The 22,565-nt window shown below is 38.0% G+C and overlaps 1 protein-coding gene across 11 annotated transcripts in view; it reads left to right on the top strand.

Annotated features, from left to right (window-relative positions):
- LOC139810734 (rap guanine nucleotide exchange factor 2) overlaps positions 1–21,713 on the top strand; it is a 114,801-nt gene extending 93,088 nt beyond the window's left edge. For 5 of the 11 annotated variants that reach the window (XM_071774540.1, XM_071774547.1, XM_071774548.1 and 2 more), the window contains 16 exons: positions 3,364–3,465; positions 8,063–8,275; positions 8,355–8,707; positions 8,799–9,260; positions 9,355–9,647; positions 9,729–10,032; positions 10,119–10,347; positions 10,432–10,736; positions 10,854–11,038; positions 11,116–11,327; positions 11,498–11,729; positions 11,818–12,117; positions 12,199–12,516; positions 13,612–13,728; positions 16,077–16,340; positions 17,674–21,713. In XM_071774540.1, the coding sequence (XP_071630641.1) occupies positions 3,364–3,465; positions 8,063–8,275; positions 8,355–8,707; positions 8,799–9,260; positions 9,355–9,647; positions 9,729–10,032; positions 10,119–10,347; positions 10,432–10,736; positions 10,854–11,038; positions 11,116–11,327; positions 11,498–11,729; positions 11,818–12,117; positions 12,199–12,516; positions 13,612–13,728; positions 16,077–16,340; positions 17,674–17,705 (3,921 nt within the window). In that variant the 3' untranslated portion in view covers positions 17,706–21,713. The other 6 variants (XM_071774541.1, XM_071774539.1, XM_071774549.1 and 3 more) reach the window with 5 other exon arrangements.
- The last annotated feature ends 852 nt before the right edge of the window (positions 21,714–22,565 follow it).

The raw sequence follows: 22,565 nt of genomic DNA, 5'->3' as shown, positions 1-22,565 counted from the left end.
TTGAGGAAACAGTCGTTTATTTCATATCAAGTTTCGATTACATCCTGGTATCTTGATTCAGGGCGTCTATTCCTCTTGGTTGATAACCTTGTGTATGAGGCGATACGAGCGATTGTATCTAATGAACGAGGTCATTAACGTTCGGATCGAAATTGATGTAAAGAACAACGAGGAGGCTAACGCATTGACATCTCGCGATCGTACATTTTGTATGATTTTTGTACATTTGTATAAGTACGCGTTTGTATATATAACATTTGTATACACAGGGACGTATGTCGCCTACGCGCGCGGGTCGAAGGTCCCACGCAGAGATTGAGCGCACAATGTAAGAGACCGACAAACGGAATGAATGAGAGCGTATAATTGAGAGAGTATTTCTCCTTTAACCATAGTTAACCGCTCGCAAAGAATGGAAGCAAATGATGTTTTTACATCTTGAAATCTTATTTCATTCTGTGCTTTGTCTCACAATCAGTATTAATCATCATTCATCAAAGATGTGTCGTTCGTTTCATTAATAATTTTTATGAATGGTTAGTTAACCATCTCTCTATAGAATTTTGAACTTATTATATAAATAAATGATTATTTTATTTTCTCGGAATTATTAAAGAATACAATGTCAGTTCGACTACAGGGAGAATTCATTTTTTTTTAAATATTGTTCTTTCTTTATAAGGATTTTATTCTTAACAAAACATCGATTACATCTTTAATTTGACGTTTAAATTTTTTGCTGTTATTATGCATTTAATACATATCTTTAATTGTTATGCTATGAAAGAGACATAGATATATTTTTATTGGAGCTATTAATTAATACGGTTTGAGTAAGTGAAATTCAATGGAAACACGATCATATATTTTTCGGACACGCGCTGAATGCGGCGTAATTAAACGCATCGTAAAACATTTTTGCTTAATTTGCCATTGTTTTGCATTCATACTTAATATGTGATAATTTGTTTACAATTCAATCGTTACGTCAAAAACACATGCATATTTCGCATTCGTTCGTTTATACATTGCGTCACGATTGCGTTACGCTTTTGATTGCTGATTATGAAAATCACGCGTACTTTTAGAAGCAAGCATTATTAAGCAAAGAGAGGAGAGGAGAGACTATGATTGCAAAATGCGCTAATTGGTTAGCTATTGTACGAGAACCCTTAATGTTGACGTTGTTAATGCTGACATAATGTTGGGATTAGTTTGCAATTTGTTTAATGATACCGTGGGGCAAAATAAATATGTTTGAATCATTGGAAAAAATGCGCAAGTAACGCGTTATATCACTTTTCATACGATATGACGAACAACACAGTACGTCGGATTATATTTTGCGTCGCGACGATATAGGTACACGATACAAAATGTCGAATTAGAACGTACGTCGCGTCATGTCGCTCGATCGATCGATCGCCTATGGAAACTGAACTTTCATCCCGAAACGAAATTGGCTAAACATTCATTGTAACAATCGAGTCATGAGGGAGCGGTTCCGTGAATGGAACGTATAACCAGCATATCTACCGGAAGTCCGGCCTACGAGTTCCGGCCCGAAGCGCATTCGTCTCATTGTCTCTTTCATCCTTTTTTTTTTCGTTGCTGTTCAGCAACGAATGCTAGCTGTTGCCTGTCAACCGAAAAAGAGACTGTCGCGAAGGATAAAAAACAGCTGACATTGTCGTAACCGGTTGATAATTAAAAGCTTCAAGTGACAAGTATTCGATAATAATGTAATATCTAATTAATAGCAGCAGCTCTCTCATAATAAACTTATGAAATGTATGATTAATTAGAACAATTATTAGTTTTCTTGCATTTTTCTTCAAGAAATTTGAAAAATATATTGATAGATATGCTCAGTAATACTGTCATAAAATTTTCCAATTTGGATTAGCGCACATTATTTTCTATACTTATTATCTCTTAAAATCTAGGCTAATTTAACATTGCGGGTTATTGTGCATAATATCAAATATAGTCTTATAATTAGTCTACTTATTTTCTATTTATCAGATATCTGGTAATTTTTATTTTTGATTATATATTTATGATATTGATCTACGAGAACGATATTACACCTTTAATTATTAGTATAAATATTATTATCTGTCACATCTTAAATATACCTATTTTTTACGTTATCACGGAGAAAATATTATATTTAGGGTAGATTGTATCTAAGTTTTATTTGGTTTTTGGATATAAACTACTTATATGAGGACAATTTTAGATTAATAAAACTATTCTGTAGTCCAATGTATATATATATAGTATAGATTTTACTTTTTAAAGACTTCAAGATTTTATTACGAAGATATCTGATTGAAAGTAGGTGCAAAAGTGGTGAAAAACGATAAACTTTCTTGACATTTATATACATATATATATGTATATTAGGTCATGGCGACTTTTTAATGTACTGCACAGAGCAGTACATTAAACAGAGCAGTGAAATAAGGCAGCTGCAGCACTCAGCGCATCCGCAAATTAGATTATCAGCGCGCGTCCGTAGAGATATTAGGCGCCTCATATCGCGTGTGGAATTTATTTATTATTATCTTTATATAAATCGCGATTTATACTTTATCAGCTGTTCTAGACAGCCGTATATGCGTATGCCATGAGTCAGATTAAAAGTAATAATCAAGTAAGATTGACGCATTGTATGTAAAAAATGCAGCAGCAGTTATCTTATGATTGACCGATTTCATTACGATTATGCTCGCAAGGAATAACAGAATGTACAGCATTTTCTAGAAATGTTATATCATTTTCTGATTAAAGCTTTTTCCTGATTAACGAAAGCGACGGAGCTTTTTTTAACAAAATCATAGCAATATTAATAGGTTCTTCGCGGATAATTGAGGGAATGAAAAAATTGTGGTGAATAAAATCTCGGGAGCAGAAGTGATACCTAATAAAACTTGTTTAATTAACCTCAAGTGGATTATTCTTCAATGTAATTTTACTTTTATGGTCATGTTATAGAGACATTTAGTGAAGATTGGAAGACTGTTTAAGTTGGATAAGATGATTTGCAATGAAATTTTCATCAGGGAAGATTGAATACTCGGTTGAATACTAAAGTAATAAAATAGATGAAAATACTAGTATAACATCTTTGAATATACTTATCTATCTCGGTTATGGTTGTATTGAACGACCACAATTATCAAGTTACGCTTGCAAATTGACAATTAGGTTATCATTCTTCGATGATTGTTCAAACGGTTTATTATAAGCATTTGCGCGGCATAATCACTTATTGATCAAGATCAATAGATTGTGCGCGCTGTACATAATTTATTCATAGTTCATTTATTAACTTATAAACTGACATGTCTTTTGCAGATTGACTACCCGGAAGTTCATAGCGGAGGGAGGATGCATCGACCACCGCACCCTCATCCCATAACCGACCCCCGCCAGGTCAACTTGGTCTTCGAGGACACGGTAAATATATCTCTATTTTTTACTTATTTATGGCAATCTTATAGTCATGATCACTCGTATATGACTATTTCTTCTCCTATTCATCTGAGCAAATAATGTCTAATGTTGTTCCGACCTTGAATCGAAATTCGAAGACGAAGAAACCCTTTTTCTTCAAGGAAACTCCGTTGGCTTCTCATAAATCACTCTTCTCAAAACATTCATGATTGTATATGGCTTCTTTTTCTATTATTCCATCCGTTTTTCTTGGGTCCACAGATCGTTATGAAAATGTCCTATCTTTTCGTTCTTATCTAGGTATTTAATCGTTATAGGATAGGACGTCAAGTAAAAATTATTTGAGTAATTGCTACGATAAATTATCTGTTGCGATTATAAAATGTTTGTAATGAGTCTTTGAAATCTAATAAGAAGGCCTGCGGAAGTTTTTTTTTTTCTAAATCTATATACATTCATAATCATGTATGACGCATAATCCTTTTCTTGATTGAGGAATGATACAATTGTATTTATCAAAATCAATACCGGATATAAACTATGACGATATCAGTTCGTCTATATGTAAATAGTCAAACGCTCAAACGAACAATTTTGGTAATCAGGATTTGATGTCAGTTTGGTATCGAACGCGTGTGGCAGAGTACCTGCAGAGCCGTCCTTCCGGCGGCGGCGCGGCGGGCAAGAAGTTGAATGGGAGAAGCAATTTGGAAAGTAGTGTGTGGCTCGGGACAAAAGGAAAAGTGAGATACACTGGTACGAACGACATAACGGGTCGTATAAATCATCCGTCGAGTCGGACAGTGGCCTTTGAGCGGTTACTATCCGTTGTTGGATGGATGCTTTGAGCGGATCAGCAGCAGCAGCAGCGGCGCTTCTCTATCCTCATTCGCCTGCATCTTCATCTCCTTCTCCTCTCTTCCTCGCTCGCTCCTTTGCGGCTCGATCGACCGCCCGTCGACTCCTTAAGCGCATTTCACACGATCGCCCAACAGTGACTTTCTATAGAGAGGTCTCTTAGATCAATTCAAGTGTCGTTATTGGCGTCAATTTACGTCATTGTTTGTTTATTGTTTCGCATGGCGATTAACTAATCGCGAAGGTTGATGAATATTAATCGCGAGATCATCGGCGCGTTCTTTCTCGATCAGTTTCTCGAGCGTGTTTTGCATTTTTGCAATATTCTTATGACATTGCATCGGCCGCTGACATTCGCGTGGGTATGCAAATCGAAGTAGGTTACATTACGTATTACGTATCAAGCATTATCGTATTTTTAATCGCGGTTATTTTTGTCATGTCTTATCATAATCATTATTTATTGAATATCTATACATCCGAAGTAATTATCGTCAAGTTAATTAAATATCTTTTATTTTCAATTTCTGTTTTTCGAATGTTATGCCATCATCTATATCAGCGAGATTTGAAAGATTTGAAACTGGAGTTTTGTTAATTGTAATTTGAATTTTCAAGCTTATAAACACATGACAAAGTAATCTCATTATTTAATTAAAAAACAAGATAGGGTTTAACGAGTTGTGATGGGTTTTGCGTCAGCTTAATATGATATACATGCATAATTTAAAAAAAATTCAAACGTGGGAGAGAGTTTTGTACGTCACAACCTTTACTCTTCTTTCATGTAAAGTAAACCAATTTATTCATAATCATTCATCTTTCGTCAAATCACTTCCAACTCCTGTCAAGTAACCATCTCCCACACGCGAATCAAACGGTTAATTAAATTCTCTTCCCCGTTGTATGCAAATTACATTTAATCCTTTTCTCCCAACATATATGTACTTATACATCTAATTATAGCATTGGTAAATTATTTAGATTATTACGTAATTTTCATTTTGTTTTTCATTTTTCTCTGAAATTTCATTTGCGTACCGCAACTGTTATACCTAGTGAGGTCAATTTTGCAACAATAGCTTTATATATTACATTAACGAGATAGAATGCGTCTTCATAATCTTCATATAACAGCTGCATAGCCTGCATGTAAATATTAAGATTATAAAGATGCAAATCCGTGCCGCGTTTACGAGCTACTATGAAATTACGAATAGGTACTATAGATACTGGATATACTCTAGATACGTGTGTATGTATTCAGTGTAACGAAATTTAATTTAATCCCCCATGCACAATACGGACAAGAAAATTTCATTAAACTACCAGCCATCGTTTCGACCTTATGTGGGGAACAAAATTTAATTTCCCAGTGATATATCAAAACAATTTTTAATATATGGATGTTAATATTAACTCCATTTTACAACATTCTTCCTTTGGTCTGCTTTGATTTATTTTATTAAATGTGATTCTGTATATGAAATATATTTTATTTTATTTTTCGCACATTTTAAACTTTTATTGAAATCATATATAAGATAGATTTTATACATATATTGTAAAAAATTATTTTATATAGTAAATTCCAACGTGTGATCATAGATTTATAGAAAAAGCGAATATATATAATTAAAAAAAAAATAATAATAATTTGAATGTTTTATGTATCTCATAAACCTAAAGTTGTGTGCGCCAATTTGGTATTTTCGAATTGTTAGGAATCAGATTTAATTTCACAGCTTCGATCGCGCTTGTAATCGAGTATGTTCGAGTATGTTCACGAACAAAACGATCAAGAGATCCACATCAAATTCCTTAAAAAAAAGGAAAAAAAAGAGAAAAAAGAAAAAGAAACGAAATCGCGCGTTGAAGCTACAGGTGGCCCGGCATTTCCCCCTCTCTCGCCGGCCGACCGCGACGTGATATGCGCTCCCCCCGTTGACACGGACCTGAGCTGAGGAGCCGCTTACGGCGCGGCGGCGGTGGCGGGTCACGTGACTACGCTGCGATCCGAAGGGAATGCCAACGGCACGGCACGGCACGGCACTACGTGGGTAGCGGGAGCGGGAGCGGGAGCGGGAGCGGGAGCGGGAGCGGGAGCGGGACGCGGGACGCGGGACGCGGGACGCGGTGCACGGTGCGGGTGACAGCGGGACGAGACGAGGCAGTCCTACGTTCGCCAAGCTGATGACCGGCCGCGACGACGGCGCGGACGGCGACGACAACAGACGGACAGACGGACGGACTGTCGCACTGTCGGACGCATCACGAATCACGAGTTTCGTGCTAAGCAGTAGAAAGAGAGTCACGCCGCGGCGCGTCCGCTTCCACGCGCGTTGTGTTGCGTTGCGCACGCGGCACACCAGTGAGAGAAAAACGACCCAACGAGGCGGATAAAGCGCGTAGGAAAATGCGGACGATTCCTCGGATCTGTCGTGAGTCGTGATTGTCTCCGCCGAGGAGGAAGACGAGAACAGCAACAACAACAACAACGAGAATCGCGGGTTCCGCTGACGCGATGGACGCGTTCGGCGTGTATCAAGTGAGTGCCTCTCCTCTCGGAGATATACTCAAAATGGCCTTGGCTCTCCTTCGCTCTCTTCGTCTCCCTCTCTCGCGACTCGCGGGCGCTCGAGCTCCGAGGCCTCCGAGGGCTCCGAGCTGTCGAGCTCCGATCCGACGGGAAAGCGAGCTCTCGAGAGCGCGGAGCGTATGGCGTACGCGCGACCCGCGGCCTCCCCTCGCGATGACATGACAACAGTCGTCGTAGGTATCTTGTTTGGATGACGAATATGCATGTGGGTACGCGCGCGAGAAGCACACCCGCACCCCGATGCCCTGATGCACGGTCCGCATACATACATACATGGCGTGCGTGCGTGCGTGCGTGATGTCATGTCTCTGTGACCTAACCTAACCGCGAACCAGAGCCTGTCCCAATCACGCCCATTCCTGGTATTTCCTACTTCGCTACTAGCGAACGAGCGTCGTCGTCGTTGATGTTTTTGTCCCTTCCCTAGGTCTATGCGGGTATAGGAGGTTGTCGCTGATGCTCAGGAACAGCGTTGCAGTTTTCCTAGATTGATCCTTGCGGGACATCGTTCTGGATAGTGGATAGTTAATTCTTGAACATGCACTGTTATTGTTATCGCAGTTGTTAGATTGATGATCTAGAGAAGAGCTAGATTAGATGGGACAGATGTTAAATTATTGTTATTATGTTATATTTTACATCAATATATTTTTTTAATTTGTATAACTTATACTCTGAACATGCTTGTGTAAGTGACAGATGAATTTCTTATCAATATAATGTTATTCAAGTCTTGTTTCTCTTTACTCTATTGCCAACTTTAATCATCTCTTTTAAATATAGTATTATATGTACCTATTATATACTTATGTAATTTTTTATATGGTATAATATATAATAGAGATTAGAATTTATATTTTATGGCAAATCCTTTGGATACGTTACATCTTATATCAAAATTTTATTGATTTATACAGTTTTCTATAATAAATACGTACGTAACTCAGTATCGGGAAGATGTAGAGTAGAGTTTATTCAACTACTTTATATAGGAAAGATATGAAATACTTCTTACTATTGTAGTAATGTGTAAAGGCAATTTATAGATCGTGACAACATCTAGAAAAAAAATTATACACGTAAATTTTAAGAAATTTAGAAATAACATAAAAAAAACAAGCTGATAAAATGTTTTCTTTGTAGTTCTCACAGGGCCTTACAAGCAGGCCGGAGCTGTATCAGAAATCAAATAGAAGTAGCCATTCGAGTGACACAAGTTCAGCATACAGTGGATCCGACACCATGACATCTGTACAAAGTTCGTTAGACGCGGATCCTGATGAAGTGGATCTGTCAGGTCTTGTGGAATCTATTGTTGACAGCGATGAGGAGGAGGATCTGGCAGAGAGCATGGATGTAAGTATCATGATTTATCTTGCTGTCCCCTAGAGATGCATTAGATGAGATTCTAATTTCTACTATTGTGATATTTTAGAGTTTAACGGTGCGCGATCCTGTACGAGAATGTTTAGAAAAGGATCCTGTTGAGAGAACGGAGGATGACATAGAGACGCTTTTGGAGTTCACGCAACAACTGAAAGCTTTCACAAACATGACTTTGGCTGTCAGAAGAGCGCTGTGCGCTGTAATGGTATTTGCGGTGGTCGATCGTGCCGGGATGGTGGTCTTAAACGATGGCGAGGAACTCGACAGTTGGAGCGTGCTGATCAACGGCGCTGTTGAGATTGAGCACAGCAATGGCGAGATTGAACAACTCGGTCTCGGAGATAGCTTTGGAATTTTGCCTACTATGGAGAGGCTATTACATCGTGGAGTTATGAGAACAAAGTTCGTAATGTGATTCTTCCCTACTTCTGTATAGGCCACGATGCCTTTCTAGCAATATAGGAAAGAAAAAAATGTGGTTTTCTATCTGCAGGTGCGACGATTGCCAATTTGTTTGCGTAACGCAAGCAGATTACTTTCGAATACAACATCAAGGAGAAGTGAATACCAAGAGACACGAAGAGAATGGAAGGGTGATTCTGGTGACTGAATTGCGAGGAGCTTTGGATGGCGCGGCTCGAAGAGGTCACGTGGTGATTCGGGGAACGCCAGAGCGTTTGATGTTACAGCTCATTGAAGAAAACAGTATTACGGATCCTACTTATGTGGAAGATTTCTTATTGACTCATCGAACGTTCATTGATAGTCCGTTGTTAGTCGCAAGTCAATTGCTGGAGTGGTTTGATCAGGCGCAAGTGCGAGATCGCGTTGCTCGCGTCGTGCTCTTATGGGTGAACAATCATTTTACCGATTTTGAAACTGATCCAGCGATGATGGAATTTTTAGAAGCATTCGAAACTGGACTGGAAAGAGAGAAAATGTTAGGACAACAAAGGTAAGCTCCTGTCTCGTTATTTTTTTTTTTTAAAGGAAATATATTTAAGTATATTAAGGAAAATAATTATTTGTAATCGATTGTTTGATTTCAGGTTGCTAAATATTGCATGTGCGGCGAAAGCGAGAACGCGGAACGTAACGTTAGCCAGGCCAAACAGGGACGAAGTCTTAAATTTTAGCATTTTAGGAGGATTTGAGAGAGGTTTTGGTATATTTATCTCAAAAGTTGACAAGAGATCTAAGGCTGAAGATGTCGGTTTAAAGAGAGGCGACCAGATTTTAGAAGTGAACGGCCAAAGTTTTGAGCATGTAAATCATGCGAAAGCACTCGATATTCTGAGAGCTTCTACGCATCTCAGTATAACTGTAAAATCTAATTTGCTTGGTGAGTTTCATTTATAAACCAGAAAATAGGATAATAATAATAAAATGTTCTTTCTTTAACTTCAATTATTTGGTTTTACAGTTTTTAAAGAAATGCTCCAAATGCCAGACAATTCCCCGAGACCTCGAGGTAGAACAAATAAGCCGGAAATACCCAGGCTTCAGTCGGATCCACGAGTTAGACTATCAACGCACGTGGATCCCATGACTCCTGTGAATCCCTTAAATCCCATGATTGGTGGAGTACCGTTATTAATTCCAGACAACAATGTATCGCCATGCAAAGATGCTAAAAAAGAACACAAAGGATTTATGACTCTTGGACCTAAACGGCGATTACAGAAAGCACTTATGAAAATGAACATACTGCCAAAGAACACGATCAAGTGAGTGCATTAAAGCCTGTTGCATAAATGATAATTAAATCTACCTGAATTCTTTGCTGACACAAAATTCTTTTTAATTTTAACAGCGACGGTGTACACGTGGATGATCCTCTTGCGCCACCGCATACACCACCGGGGACAGGGCTTACGCAAACTACTACTAATTTATACCATTCGAAAAGTAATCCGGATCTTACGTCGCTTTGTTACGACGACTTGAGGGCAAACGATTATCCTGAACATGTGCTCAAAGTATATAAAGCAGATCAAACCTGCAAATATCTCCTTATTCACAAAGAAACGACAGCGCATGAGGTAAGTAAATTTATACTGCTGAAATTAAATAACTAAAGAAAAATATATATGGGTTATATATAATGATGCATTAACTTTTTATAGGTGGTGATGCTTGCACTTCAAGAATTTGGCATAACAGAAAGTAGTTCAAATTTTTCTCTGGCGGAAGTGAGCGTCGGCGAAGGTGGTATGATCAAACAGCGTAGATTGCCAGATCAATTGCAGAATCTTGCGGAACGAATCGGATTGAGCTCTCGATACTACTTGAAAACTAACGGAATTTCCGAAACATTAGTAGCTGATGATCAAGCTCCGGAACTCATTCGAGAATCTCAAGTACACTTTTTGCAATTGAATGCTGTGGAAGTAGCAATACAACTGACTCTACAAGACTTCAGTATATTCAGGTAATTCGATACTTAATGAAATGTATAAATATGTCTATTGCAAATTGCATCTATGATTTGCATTTGATTACATGTTTGATAATAACAACAAGCTTACTTTTGCGTAATTCATTACAGACAAATTGAGTCCACGGAATATGTGGATGATTTGTTTGAATTGAAAAGTAGGTACGGTGTACCTATGCTCAGTCAGTTTGCAGAACTAGTCAACAGAGAAATGTTCTGGGTTGTAACAGAAGTTTGTTCCGAACATAATCTCGTACGGCGCAGTAAGATTATAAAGCAATTTATTAAAATAGCGCGTAAGTATATATATTCGGAACCTTTTTTCTTACTTTACTTCTTAGGCATTTTATATCAACAATACTTTTCTGCGTAGGCCAATGCAAGGAGTGCAAAAATTTCAATTCCATGTTCGCGATTGTATCCGGTTTGGGCCATGGTTCAGTGTCGAGATTAAGAGCTTCGTGGGAAAAACTGCCAACCAAATATCAAAGATTATTCAGCGATCTACAAGAATTAATGGATCCCAGCCGTAACATGAGTAAATACCGGCAATTGGTGGCGTCTGAACAAACGCAACCACCGATAGTGAGTTTTATTCTTCTTTATAACAAAATAATTTTTCATTGACATTTACTTTGGTATTTTATTGTATTTACTGTTTACTGCTTACTATCGATTATATATTTCTATAATTCGAGCTTGTAGTATGATGGTTTTAAATTATTACTAGCGAGTTAAATGGTTATTTATTTTAGATACCTTTCTATCCGGTCGTGAAAAAGGACTTGACCTTTATACATCTTGGTAATGATTCAAGAGTAGAAGGTCTGGTAAATTTCGAAAAACTCAGGATGATTGCGAAGGAAGTGAGAACATTGACAAACATGTGTTCCTCACCCTATGATTTACTCACTATGCTGGAAAGGGGCGGGCAACCACCAAGTTCCGCAATGGTAGCTCTGAACCAAATGACTACTGGTAATCAAGGTGTGTTTCTTAAGTTGTTTTGTGTTGTCTCTCCGGTTTGGTTTCTAAATACAGTATTTGTAATATTTGTGTTATCGCTGCCAAATAGGCGGTCAAACTGCGACAGTGAAACGACGAAAGAAATCCACGGCCGCACCAAATCCGAAGAAAATGTTTGAGGAAGCACAGATGGTCCGAAGAGTGAAGGCCTATCTCGCGAACATGAAAGTGATCACCGATGAGGAACGGTTGCATCAACTTTCTGTCGATTGCGAGCCACATGCAGGAGCCGTTGCAGTTGCAGCTGCGGTACCACTGGGTGGCAGTCGGGGAAGAAGGCATCCGTCGCCTACTCTGTCGACTACCAGTAGCGCCAGTAGTACTAGTGAAGGCAGAAAGAGTATACAAGGTTGGTGAATCTTTACAGCTGTGCTATAATTTTCTGAAGAATTTATTTTGTAATTTTTGTATTAATTATGGATTCTCTCAGGTACAAAATTCGGCGCCGCGTCGCCGCAAGCAGTTAGGAAGATGTTGGCTCTGTCTGACCCTCACAAGACACGACCATATCAACCTAAGCACTGTCCAGCGCCGTTACCTGTACCGGGATTGGTACTGCATTCGAGTGGTTTGGAGCCTAGTCCAGGTGCACCTAGAAGAGTAGGATCCGGCAGCAGGGTACCGATGCACGAACGATCCCACAGCGATACTCCTGCCAGCCTACCGCCGCCTGTCGATCTCAGTGCGGAGAGCAGTAGTGTAACTAGCTTGAGCAATCTCCAGCCGCTGAGGAAAACCTTAACAAGCGGTGAGTAGAATTTTTTTCTTTATGAAATGGTTTGAAGCGAGATGCTGTCCGGTACAGTGATACGTTCTTCTCTAGGTTTTTCTAAAGACATACTTACAATTAGACGGATTATTTCATCTAAATGGATCTTCAAGTTATTTTATTTTGCGGTACTTTTAATAGCTTTTTGTTTATATCTTTCTAGATCGTACTGACAGACTGATAGATTGTTAATCGATTATAAATATTGACTTAGTAGACACGCATCTCGCGAAGCACCATCACGCACTTTCATTGCTCGTTACATACACTGGTCAGGTCTCGCAACAAGGAGTCTCATTATTATGCACGCTGCACAGCCGTTTACGCAATTCATAAATGTTCCATGTTATTTAGTTGATCCATATATACACGACACTCACACACGCATCTTGTATGCCGATTACTATAGCGCGAGCTTTTCTTTTCGATCAGACGTCACGACGTCGCGCCTCGTACCTAACTCCAGAACGAATTGCGGCTTCGACTCGGAGTTCTCATACCATGGGACATACGGAGTCGTATCTTAATGAAATCGGTAGCTACAGCGCTGCTCTTACGAAGTAGATAAACTCGTCAATAAATTCTGACAATTTTAATTCGTAAATTTTATTGGAAAAAATAATAATTTGTCCAGCCGTAGTCTAAATTGAACGTTAAATTAAACATTTAAATGAGCACAATCTGATTTCTGAATGTCGTATAGAGGATCAATAAATATCATCGATTACAACTTTAATGCGGCGTACAGTTGCGCACATAAGATATACTTGTTGATTACGCTCTGCTAATGATAGAATATAAATGTTTATAGACGGCAGGAAAGAGATAGATAGATAGATAGGAACGTGTGAGAGACGTGCAATTGAAGTGTGGCAAAGTGATCAGCTTAGGTTTTTGTGCCGACTCTCTTTGTGAGACAGTTTATTCTAGCTCTAGAACAAAAAGATACGGATTACGAATGAGGCGAATGAGCGTCGCGACTAGACAATAGGATCGTTTAGCGATTGCGTCAGGGCGTAATCTCTCGGTTAGTACGTGTGTAGTGATAGAAGTGTCTTGGGAACCTGTGCGTAGGTTCGGTGACGAGCAGTGACAGTGGTCATAGCACTCAGTTGGACAGCCACAGCGGGAGCAGCGTGGAAGCGGGCGGCAGCCCACCGCCACCGCAAAGACGGCACTCCGCTCTGCAAGGTACGTAATCAAAAACACGAGAGTGAAACGAGAGAACGGATTATGGCGAAGTGTGCTCGTATGCTGTTCCTTTTGCCCGATTCGTAGAGACACACCGTAGTAGAGTAGTAGAGACATAGTAGATTCTTTCGCGGTCTCGTGCCGCCGCGCCGGACTGGAAATCGGCACTGGAAATCAAATTTTTTTTAACGCGCTCACGACGAGAGCTGGATACATTTTTACAATGTGAGATTACAGTTGTTTACACACCCATCCGCTGTTTGTTTTTACATTATTTTACATTGGCTTTAGTTTTTCTATTATCTGTTTTTATGTTGCCAGGTGATTATTTGTCATTCGTTTTGTATTGAGTGACAAGTAGTACTGTTGATAGTATTTAGAATCAAAACCGTTGTATTATAATTTTGGCGTGTCTAGATTTTGATGCTATAGACTTGTGAAAGTGATCTTCGTATTCGATGCTGTAGTGTTGAGAATTTAAACCGATCGAAAATTTAATACCCTATTCTTGAATATCCGTAGTCACGACGTGAGTTCATAAATTCTTTGCAATAAATGCATATATGATTTTAATTATTGATCTGTCGAGTATTAAATATCAAGAGAGTTTCCGTTCATGTATTATCTCATTATTTCGTATAATTTCTTGACATTTATGTTGCTGGCTAAATTTTATTGCTGAAAAACGTATGTCCCATGGCCACGTACCTTCAAACGTTAAACGGAGTTACCATAAATATCAGATGAATGTATAAAGGATTAAATATTACTAAACATTTGCGTACGTTTTTATATTGATATTCGCGTCGTTGAACGCTGCGTATATAGCATAACAACTGTGCTTTCAATCGCTTCTTAAGGTTCCGCTGCTTTTAAGATTCGCTTTACAGCTTACTACTCGCTTGATCATGCAGGCGGTATTTCATGCGTTATTCGTCATGATCGTGCGCTTTTGAAAACGCACTTGCATCGCATAAAGATGATTCGTTTTGAGGATCTCTTCGCGTTTCCAGTAACGGCACAAGTTTGTAGATTTTGTAAAAAAAAATATGTCGTATGTGGCCTCTGTATGGTGCAGGGTCTGTTATAAGAGGCGGAGCACCCCCGTTTCCTCACGCGGTAGCAGTGTTACCTCCGCTTCCTGCCAATCAGAATCACAACCACAATCATCATCACCATCATCACCACCACCAACATTATCACGATCATCATCATCTTCATCACCAACCCCCAACTCCTCAAGGTGAGTTCGCGACTGTCTGCCTGTTTCGTTTGTTTGATCTGCATAATACTCATTGCATTGATTTTGCTATCCCTGCTGCCTCGAAGGGGGGTATATTATTTTGAGGATGCAAACAGTATGGCTCATGCATGCAAAACAACATGTGACTGGTAAAAAGTAATCTTGTTGGCCTTCAATGTCTTTACAGCTTGAGCTTTGTCTGAACTTGACAGAGATTGCCTTCCTCGAGGAAAAGCGACGTCTTGCGTGTTTGGTCTCTGATGCGTTACTGTGTGTGTAACTGTTATTGAACGAATCTGTTGGTCCGCACGCTGGTGACAAATGTTGCATTACCGTTCGTTTCTGATGTGACCTAGAAGCGCAACGCGTTTACATCGAGCTTGTTCCATTTGCGTATTTGAGTATATCGTAGTATTAGCGGAGATAATTGCGTTCTTTTCAGGGTATTGACTATGTAAAACGGCATATCTGTTGGCTTCTTTTCTCTTGGGCAGGTTGTATGGTGGATAGCGATGAATGTCTTTTGCGGTTACCATTAAACTCGTGGTTACTTCTCGTGGATCTCGGCTGTAAGCGAGCGCGACTATCTTTTATTTCTCTTAATAATTAGTTGAATGCTGTAACTTTTTTATGCTATTTTTAAAGGATGAAAAAGACGAAAGCAAAATTTCAATTAATATAGTTTTAGGCATATTGAATATTGACAAAAGAGATGGTAACAATAATGAATATTGTGTTGCAAAAGTGCAAATTATAAATGCGTAGAGAATGAACTAAATATAGAATGCTATAAAAATAAGAATTTAATTTTTATATAATATATTTTTTGAATATCATTCTTTTTGCAAGAATTACAATGTATTTAATATCTTATGTATATAAGATATTCGGGTTTTTGATGCATCTGTTAATTAAAATCTGTAAGTATACGTGGGAATAAGTTTGTGCTCGATACTCCTAACATTCTCGCTCGTTTACAAATTCGTTGCATCCGCGGTGGCAGGCGAATTGCTTTATCGACGAGGTGGAGGATGTGTAAGAAGGCGAGAAAAGAGGCGGGTCGAAACGAAGAGAAAGAGAGATCGAGAAAGTTGAGGGTTTTCAGGTACTACGGGATTAGGAGTAAACATGGGCCTAGGGATGCCAGCCCCGCTGCCACCACCCGGAGCGGGGACTACGACCATAATGACGACGATGGGTGCTATGGCGGGCAATATGACATCGTCGATGCGATCAGGCATGAGTAGCACACCACAATGCCGTCAACCACCGGCGTACAAAGTCGTGCAGCAGATGGCGAGATTGCACAGACTCGGTCGTGCTAACAGCCACGAAGGGGTCACCTATCGAGGCACCGATCACGAAGATGGTACTACATCTAGCCAAATCGCTCTACCGTTCACACACGGTTCACACACTCACCCTCATATACACATTTATTCGATTTACGCTCGTTGAGGCGAGCACATCTTTTTTTACGTTCTCGTTGTCAATATTCACGCACAGCGAGGAGTGCTGATTTGTTGGCAAAAGCACTCTGTCAGCTTACTACTGTCGGAATAGCTTTTGTAAAAATTGTACTCTTACGACCATCAATTTGCAATGTTTTTATTAATTTTTCTTGTTCGAAATTTTTCATCGTGCGTGCTGTGAAAAATGATTATTATCTTGATGCTATGCATTTTCAATTTTTGTGTATTTATTTAAACATATTAATATATTTAAACGATATGTTTAAACTTTAAACTACCTTCTTTTCTTTTTATGTATGGTATACTTGTTTAAGAAATGTTTGCAAGCTTTTGTTAAAATTTTTTCTGAATAATCTTTTCTACTTTTAAACAATATTTTATGTATGACATAATTGAAACGAAATCTTGAACATAATGGTGAACACAATCTTGACCTCAATATTCAATATAATTATAAACACGGTGACAATATTAGCGTTAATTAATGGATATTATGTGGTTATTACTACACAGTGTAAATAAATACTATATTTACTTGTAAAGTGAACGAAATGCCTGTACAATATGTTTATAAAGTTTGTGTTTAATCAATGTGATTGTCATGTAGCACACTCATGGTCACATAATTTCGTGATGCGTAATCATATTTGCATTATGTCAATATTTATGTTAGTGATCATTGCATAACGCACTAGCTTGCCTATCATCATTGAATTTTGCATTGACACGTTATAATATATTTTGCGATTTGTTTACTTTTTGCGTGATGCCGAGGCATGATTTGCTGCTTGTCCATGTCGCACGTTTTACTCTTTTTTTTTGTTTACATTAATTGTTCATTTCTCTTGAATTGAGCTACTTTAAAATAATTAGATTTAGAATTTTAGAAATAAATGCAATACATCTGTTTATAAGCATTGCATTAGCGAGAGACTCTAATACGTAGATATAGAAAGATATAGAAAATAAATATAAATTTTATGTAGAAAATGCTTTATATACATATATATATATATAAAGCAATTTATATATACAATTTATATATATTTTCCATGTCATATATTTAAATAGTTTTACGATAAATTTGTTCTTCGATTTGAACTGATATTATTAAATCGGGCAGAACTGCATGCGTTAAATTGTATTGATCTAAATTAGAGTCTCTTGTATTCCAATTATATTTGGCATTTCAATGAGTCATTTACTAAAATGTGTTTTAAATTGTTGCAGATGACGAAGACGCTCAAGTGTCGGCGGTTTAAGTGGTCCACGAGTTTCACCGAGTTTCGATTACCGTTTTAGTTAATTTCGTCATATACTGTTTCTTTTACACGGTCAAAGGAGAAATCGTTTCCGGATGATACCATACGCGAGCCGTTAAACGAAAAGAGAATGCAGGGGAGATCGACGACGCTCGCGAACTTTCTTCCTATAACGATGAATGTCGTTTTGCATTTGTAATCGTAGCATCCTAATTCGATGGCTTTTGGCCATTATGTTACGACATTCTCTTGAGACGTGGGCCAATTTTTCGCGTTGGTGGAACCAACTTAGGAGTTGACTGCAAGAAAAAGCGTTTATTCTTATTTAAACAGAACGCTTGTCTTCCAAGGGTCCCCGTGACGAACCTGAAGGAATTACCGAGAATCTCAAGCGTTAAAATATTTGTACAACATACCGTGGAAAGCGACAAATAACTGGCAAATGTCGGTAAGCAGGAGAAAACGATAGGGAGAGTATTTTTCTTTTATTAGACTGAAAGAACGCTTCTCATTCTCGAGTAAGCGCTCATGGGCTTTCACGAGATGGCGAGAAGCGAATTAAATGAGAGGAGAGAAAACGCGATCGTAATATTCTATATAAATGTGTAATAAAACCAAGTCCAAAGATGTTATATATACTGCGTGTCGCCAGAGAAAGTACGAATATGACGGCGTGTCCTGTAATATATATACTTGATAGGTTATTTAGTGTCCCATAATAGCGTAAGTTGGTGTAAATAGCGTAGTGTTATAGTATTTAGGAAAGAGGAGCAGAGGGATTACACTGATGAGAGATGAGACAAAGATTCATTGTTTAGAATAGTGCGGTTAGCTTTTGTGTTTAACACAATAGTTTCGTCAGCGTTACATATTTAAGAACTAAAAGGATTCGTTTCTTTATCGGTAAAAGAGTGGAAACGTTTCGTAATCGTTTTAGATTTCGTTTACACGTTATTCGAAATGGTTTATTTCCATTTTAAGCGCCTTCCTTTTAAAAGATTTCTATTGCCAATCTGGCTCTGGTACAGACGATTCAAATTTTACAAGGAAATTGATGTACTTTTACGCTTTCGCTGAATTTTAATGACGTAATCAAGTACAAAAGAAAAAGAATTTCTCGAAGGCTACGATCGAGATAATTGTTTTTCACAACAGCGCAATCTTTTTAAGCTACGCGTGGATCCATTTATTTTTACGGAACGCATTTTCGAATTTTAATTTGCAAATAAATTATTATTTTTCTAATCTCAATCTTTAGTTCGATACTTCATCATCGGGTTTATATTCTTCGTTATTTTATGAATATCAGGGTTACTTGTTTAATTTTACGGATATAATCCGCAACATGCGAAAGAAACTTCTTCAGATCGTATCTCTCGTAGAATTCGAGGACAAAGACAAAAAGAAGAAATAAAAATTTGCGCTACTTTACATGTCGGTACGAGAGAAGCGGTTGGCTTTATTATAGTAGATTTATCCATGTATATTATATATACACACACATGTACACACGTACACAAACGCTCTTGTCTACTTACATGAGACTCGAGTCCTTTTACAAGTATTATAAAGAAACTGTAATTCACGTGCACGATATGTATCGATGCGTTAGCAAAGAGGGCCTAATTACCTGGGCACCGTTTTTGCGATTGCCAAGTATGCGGAAGTCGAAAAAACGCACGAAAGAGTTATAAGAGTATAAGAGAAAATGCGAAAGAGTGTGAATGTGTATGTGAGAAAGGAAGATAAAAAGAGAGAGTATCGAGAGTCAACACAGTGCTTTTTTGGATACTCGGATCTCTACCATTAATTACATTCCAAACTTTGTTTTACCGTGTTTACGTCTGTCGACAGATGCCTTTCTCTTCTGATCACTCTCTCCCCCCCCCCCCAAAAAAAAGAAAAGCACAAAGCCCTTGTTTAACAAACTGCTGTTAAATATTATTACTAATATTAGCTTACTTATTTTCCTTTTCTTAATATTAATAATTTTTCTTCTTTTCATTAAAAGACCAATCTCGAAATCCACAAAGACTGTGTTACTCTTCGATGTAGTGTCCAGTGATCCCGAAAGATCGGGAAGGAATATGTGATCCAGCTCGGTCTTTTGGGACAGGAATTCAATATATTTACACACACCTTCATATTCATATATTATATCTCTTTGTACATATCCTAACAACTTTTAAATATTAATATCCAACGTTCTCGAAAAAATTTTTAAACGTATTTACCGATAATTAAGAATTCTTGGTAATGCAGCGTCAAGAATTAAATTATTTTCTTTTCTTTCTGACGCGAACAAATCCATTTTTATCTTTGTTCTTTCTCTCGTCATATTTTGCATTTTAGGCGTACTAGGCTCTATGTCATTCCATGCGCATTTATGACTCTCGAGAAGAATCAATGAATTTTTATCGAGAATTCTGGATGTTGAGAATACTGTTTTGCTTATTATAATTACGATATTGACATGTTTTTAACAATTCTTTTATGCAAGAAATTTTTGCAAGAAATAGGAAATTTTTATACACAATCATATATCTATAAACTATTTGCGATAAAAGTTGGAACGCAGAATTCTCGGTGGAAAATCCAATTTCATGTTTTTCCAGTGAAACCGTGTAACTTTTTGGTAGCGACATAAATTTAGTCAAAGTAAAGGAGCCTGGACGTCTTATAGTTAGTTAGCTCTTGCTCTTTTCTTTTAATAAAACTCGATAGAAAACTATTACAATGCGAACACGCGAGAATGTTTACCGTTCGTGAAATGGAAGTTAAGACGGGTCGCATTTTCTTCCGCTCACCGTCTTTTTCTTTATTTTATTTATACCATGCCTCGTTCTGTTGTTTTAATTATTTATAACCTCGAGATATATTCGTCTATATAACGCGGACAGGAAGCAACAGAAAATCTTTTGTATTTAATTTGTTTAATAAAACTTGAATCATAGTACAATGTCTCTCGTCTTTTCAGTTTCGTTCGTTCGTTGCGATCCTATCCCACACATCGAGATTCATCTACCATGCTTATTTATTAATTTATTAACGGTTTACTTTACGGTACAATTTAATAGTACAAAAACATGCTTGAGCAAAATTCTTTAAGGTATATATACACATTTCGCGAAATACAACAAAGAAATACGGCAGAGAAGATTTAAAAATAAGTTATTCTCTGTTAATATAGTGCGAGAAGATAACAGACATTTAAAAGATGCCATGAAAAGAAAATTATTGTATCTCTAAGGGGCGCACTAATCTTATCTTCAAATCATTTTTTCAGACATTCTTGAAATATATTTCTGGAACTTGAAAATATATTTTTAAAACAAAGTGTATGTAATCTTCCGTCTCATTTTTTTCTAATTTCTATAATAAATTTTAGAAGAAATGCATTTGTATCGCTTTACGCCTGTGTTACGATTTTGCACGTAGAATCGAGTATCTTTACGTTCCGAGCTTTATTTTGTATTAACAAACCACTACGTACGGTATATTTTTAGTAACGAGAAAGGCGGTACATCGAATTTTTGAATTAATTATCCTTCGGTATATACTCGTCAGGAAGCGAAAAGCCTTTTTCGAGGGCACTTTTCAGGATGCGAAGGACCACGAAGCTCGTTAATTTCTCTAGTCGTGGGAATATGTTTCTGTTAGAATTCTCGCGCGTTCGGAGAGTGTGGAGCGCAAGTATTTCGCGATGAACGCTGAATACAATCGGTACTGTGCGTAGCGGGTCATCCGTTGGAACGAAATCGATAGGTGATACTACTGCTACTATTTTGTACGACACGACGTTTTGTATAATCTGTCTACCGTACGTCTACCGTAGAGAGGCGGAGAGAAAAGTCTACCGATCGCTATATAAATGGTAAAATATTATATATCGAATGCATATTTAAAAATTACCATTTGTAGACTTGCGCGCATAGGTGTTATTAGTCCTATTAATGTAAATCCCTCCCAGCAAAACAATATATGAACACGTAAAGGCGTGGTAAGGAATCGGCGGGGAATTTATTTATACCACCTCTTTACGCCAAGACGCATATGGGAATGTCTCTCATTAGGTCGAAAGTTTAAGATATGACGGCTCCTTTGCGATCCAGAAAAATATCGTGACCTGAAATGCATTAAACGCAAGGAATGCATGCTGCCTTCCACGTTCGTGCGGCTACCACATGGCAGCGGTTGACCAGCACCTGTTGCTTTAGACAGGAACCAACTGACAGTCGGGGGTTAGTCGACTCACTACGCGTAAAATTGCAACTTGAGTCGCATCGCAGAACGCTGCCTGTAGAACATTTCTTTTTTTCCAATTTTTTATTTCCAATTTTATACATATAATTCTGATATATTTTTACTTGAACCAAATATTTTGGTTGAAAACTGCGATCGCGCTACTTAAAAAGTTTTATACTTATTGTTAGATTATGACGAGCTCAGAATTAAAATAACTAAATGCAATGATTTATATGAGCCATAATCTTTTGTTACATTATATATTTTATGCTTGATGAATATAGATAATTATTAAATTAGATTAAAGTATGAATAAGGTGACCGAGTTTTACAGATTCCCATAAAAGTGAGATGGCAGAATTCCACGTACATAGTGGAAGTGTCGCTGACGGCAACGTTGATGGAAAACCGATAAAAACATCGGAGGGTGCTCTCGTCTCGAGGCCTCTCTCTCTCTCTCTCTCGATGTCGCGATATAGGACAATACAGGATATAGCTGATAAGCCGATTCGCCGATCTCGATCCACGGGAATATATCATAGATCCTCGCTCGTATCTCGTATCCCTTCCCCCGCGTATTTCGCAGCAGCACCACCACCTCCTACCATGATGATT

This window comes from Temnothorax longispinosus, chromosome 3 (assembly GCF_030848805.1).
Source record: "Temnothorax longispinosus isolate EJ_2023e chromosome 3, Tlon_JGU_v1, whole genome shotgun sequence".
In the NCBI taxonomy this organism is placed as follows: Eukaryota; Metazoa; Arthropoda; class Insecta; order Hymenoptera; family Formicidae; genus Temnothorax; species Temnothorax longispinosus.
Note: the sequence above shows the minus strand (reverse complement) of the source record. Positions and strands in the feature narration are given on the sequence as shown.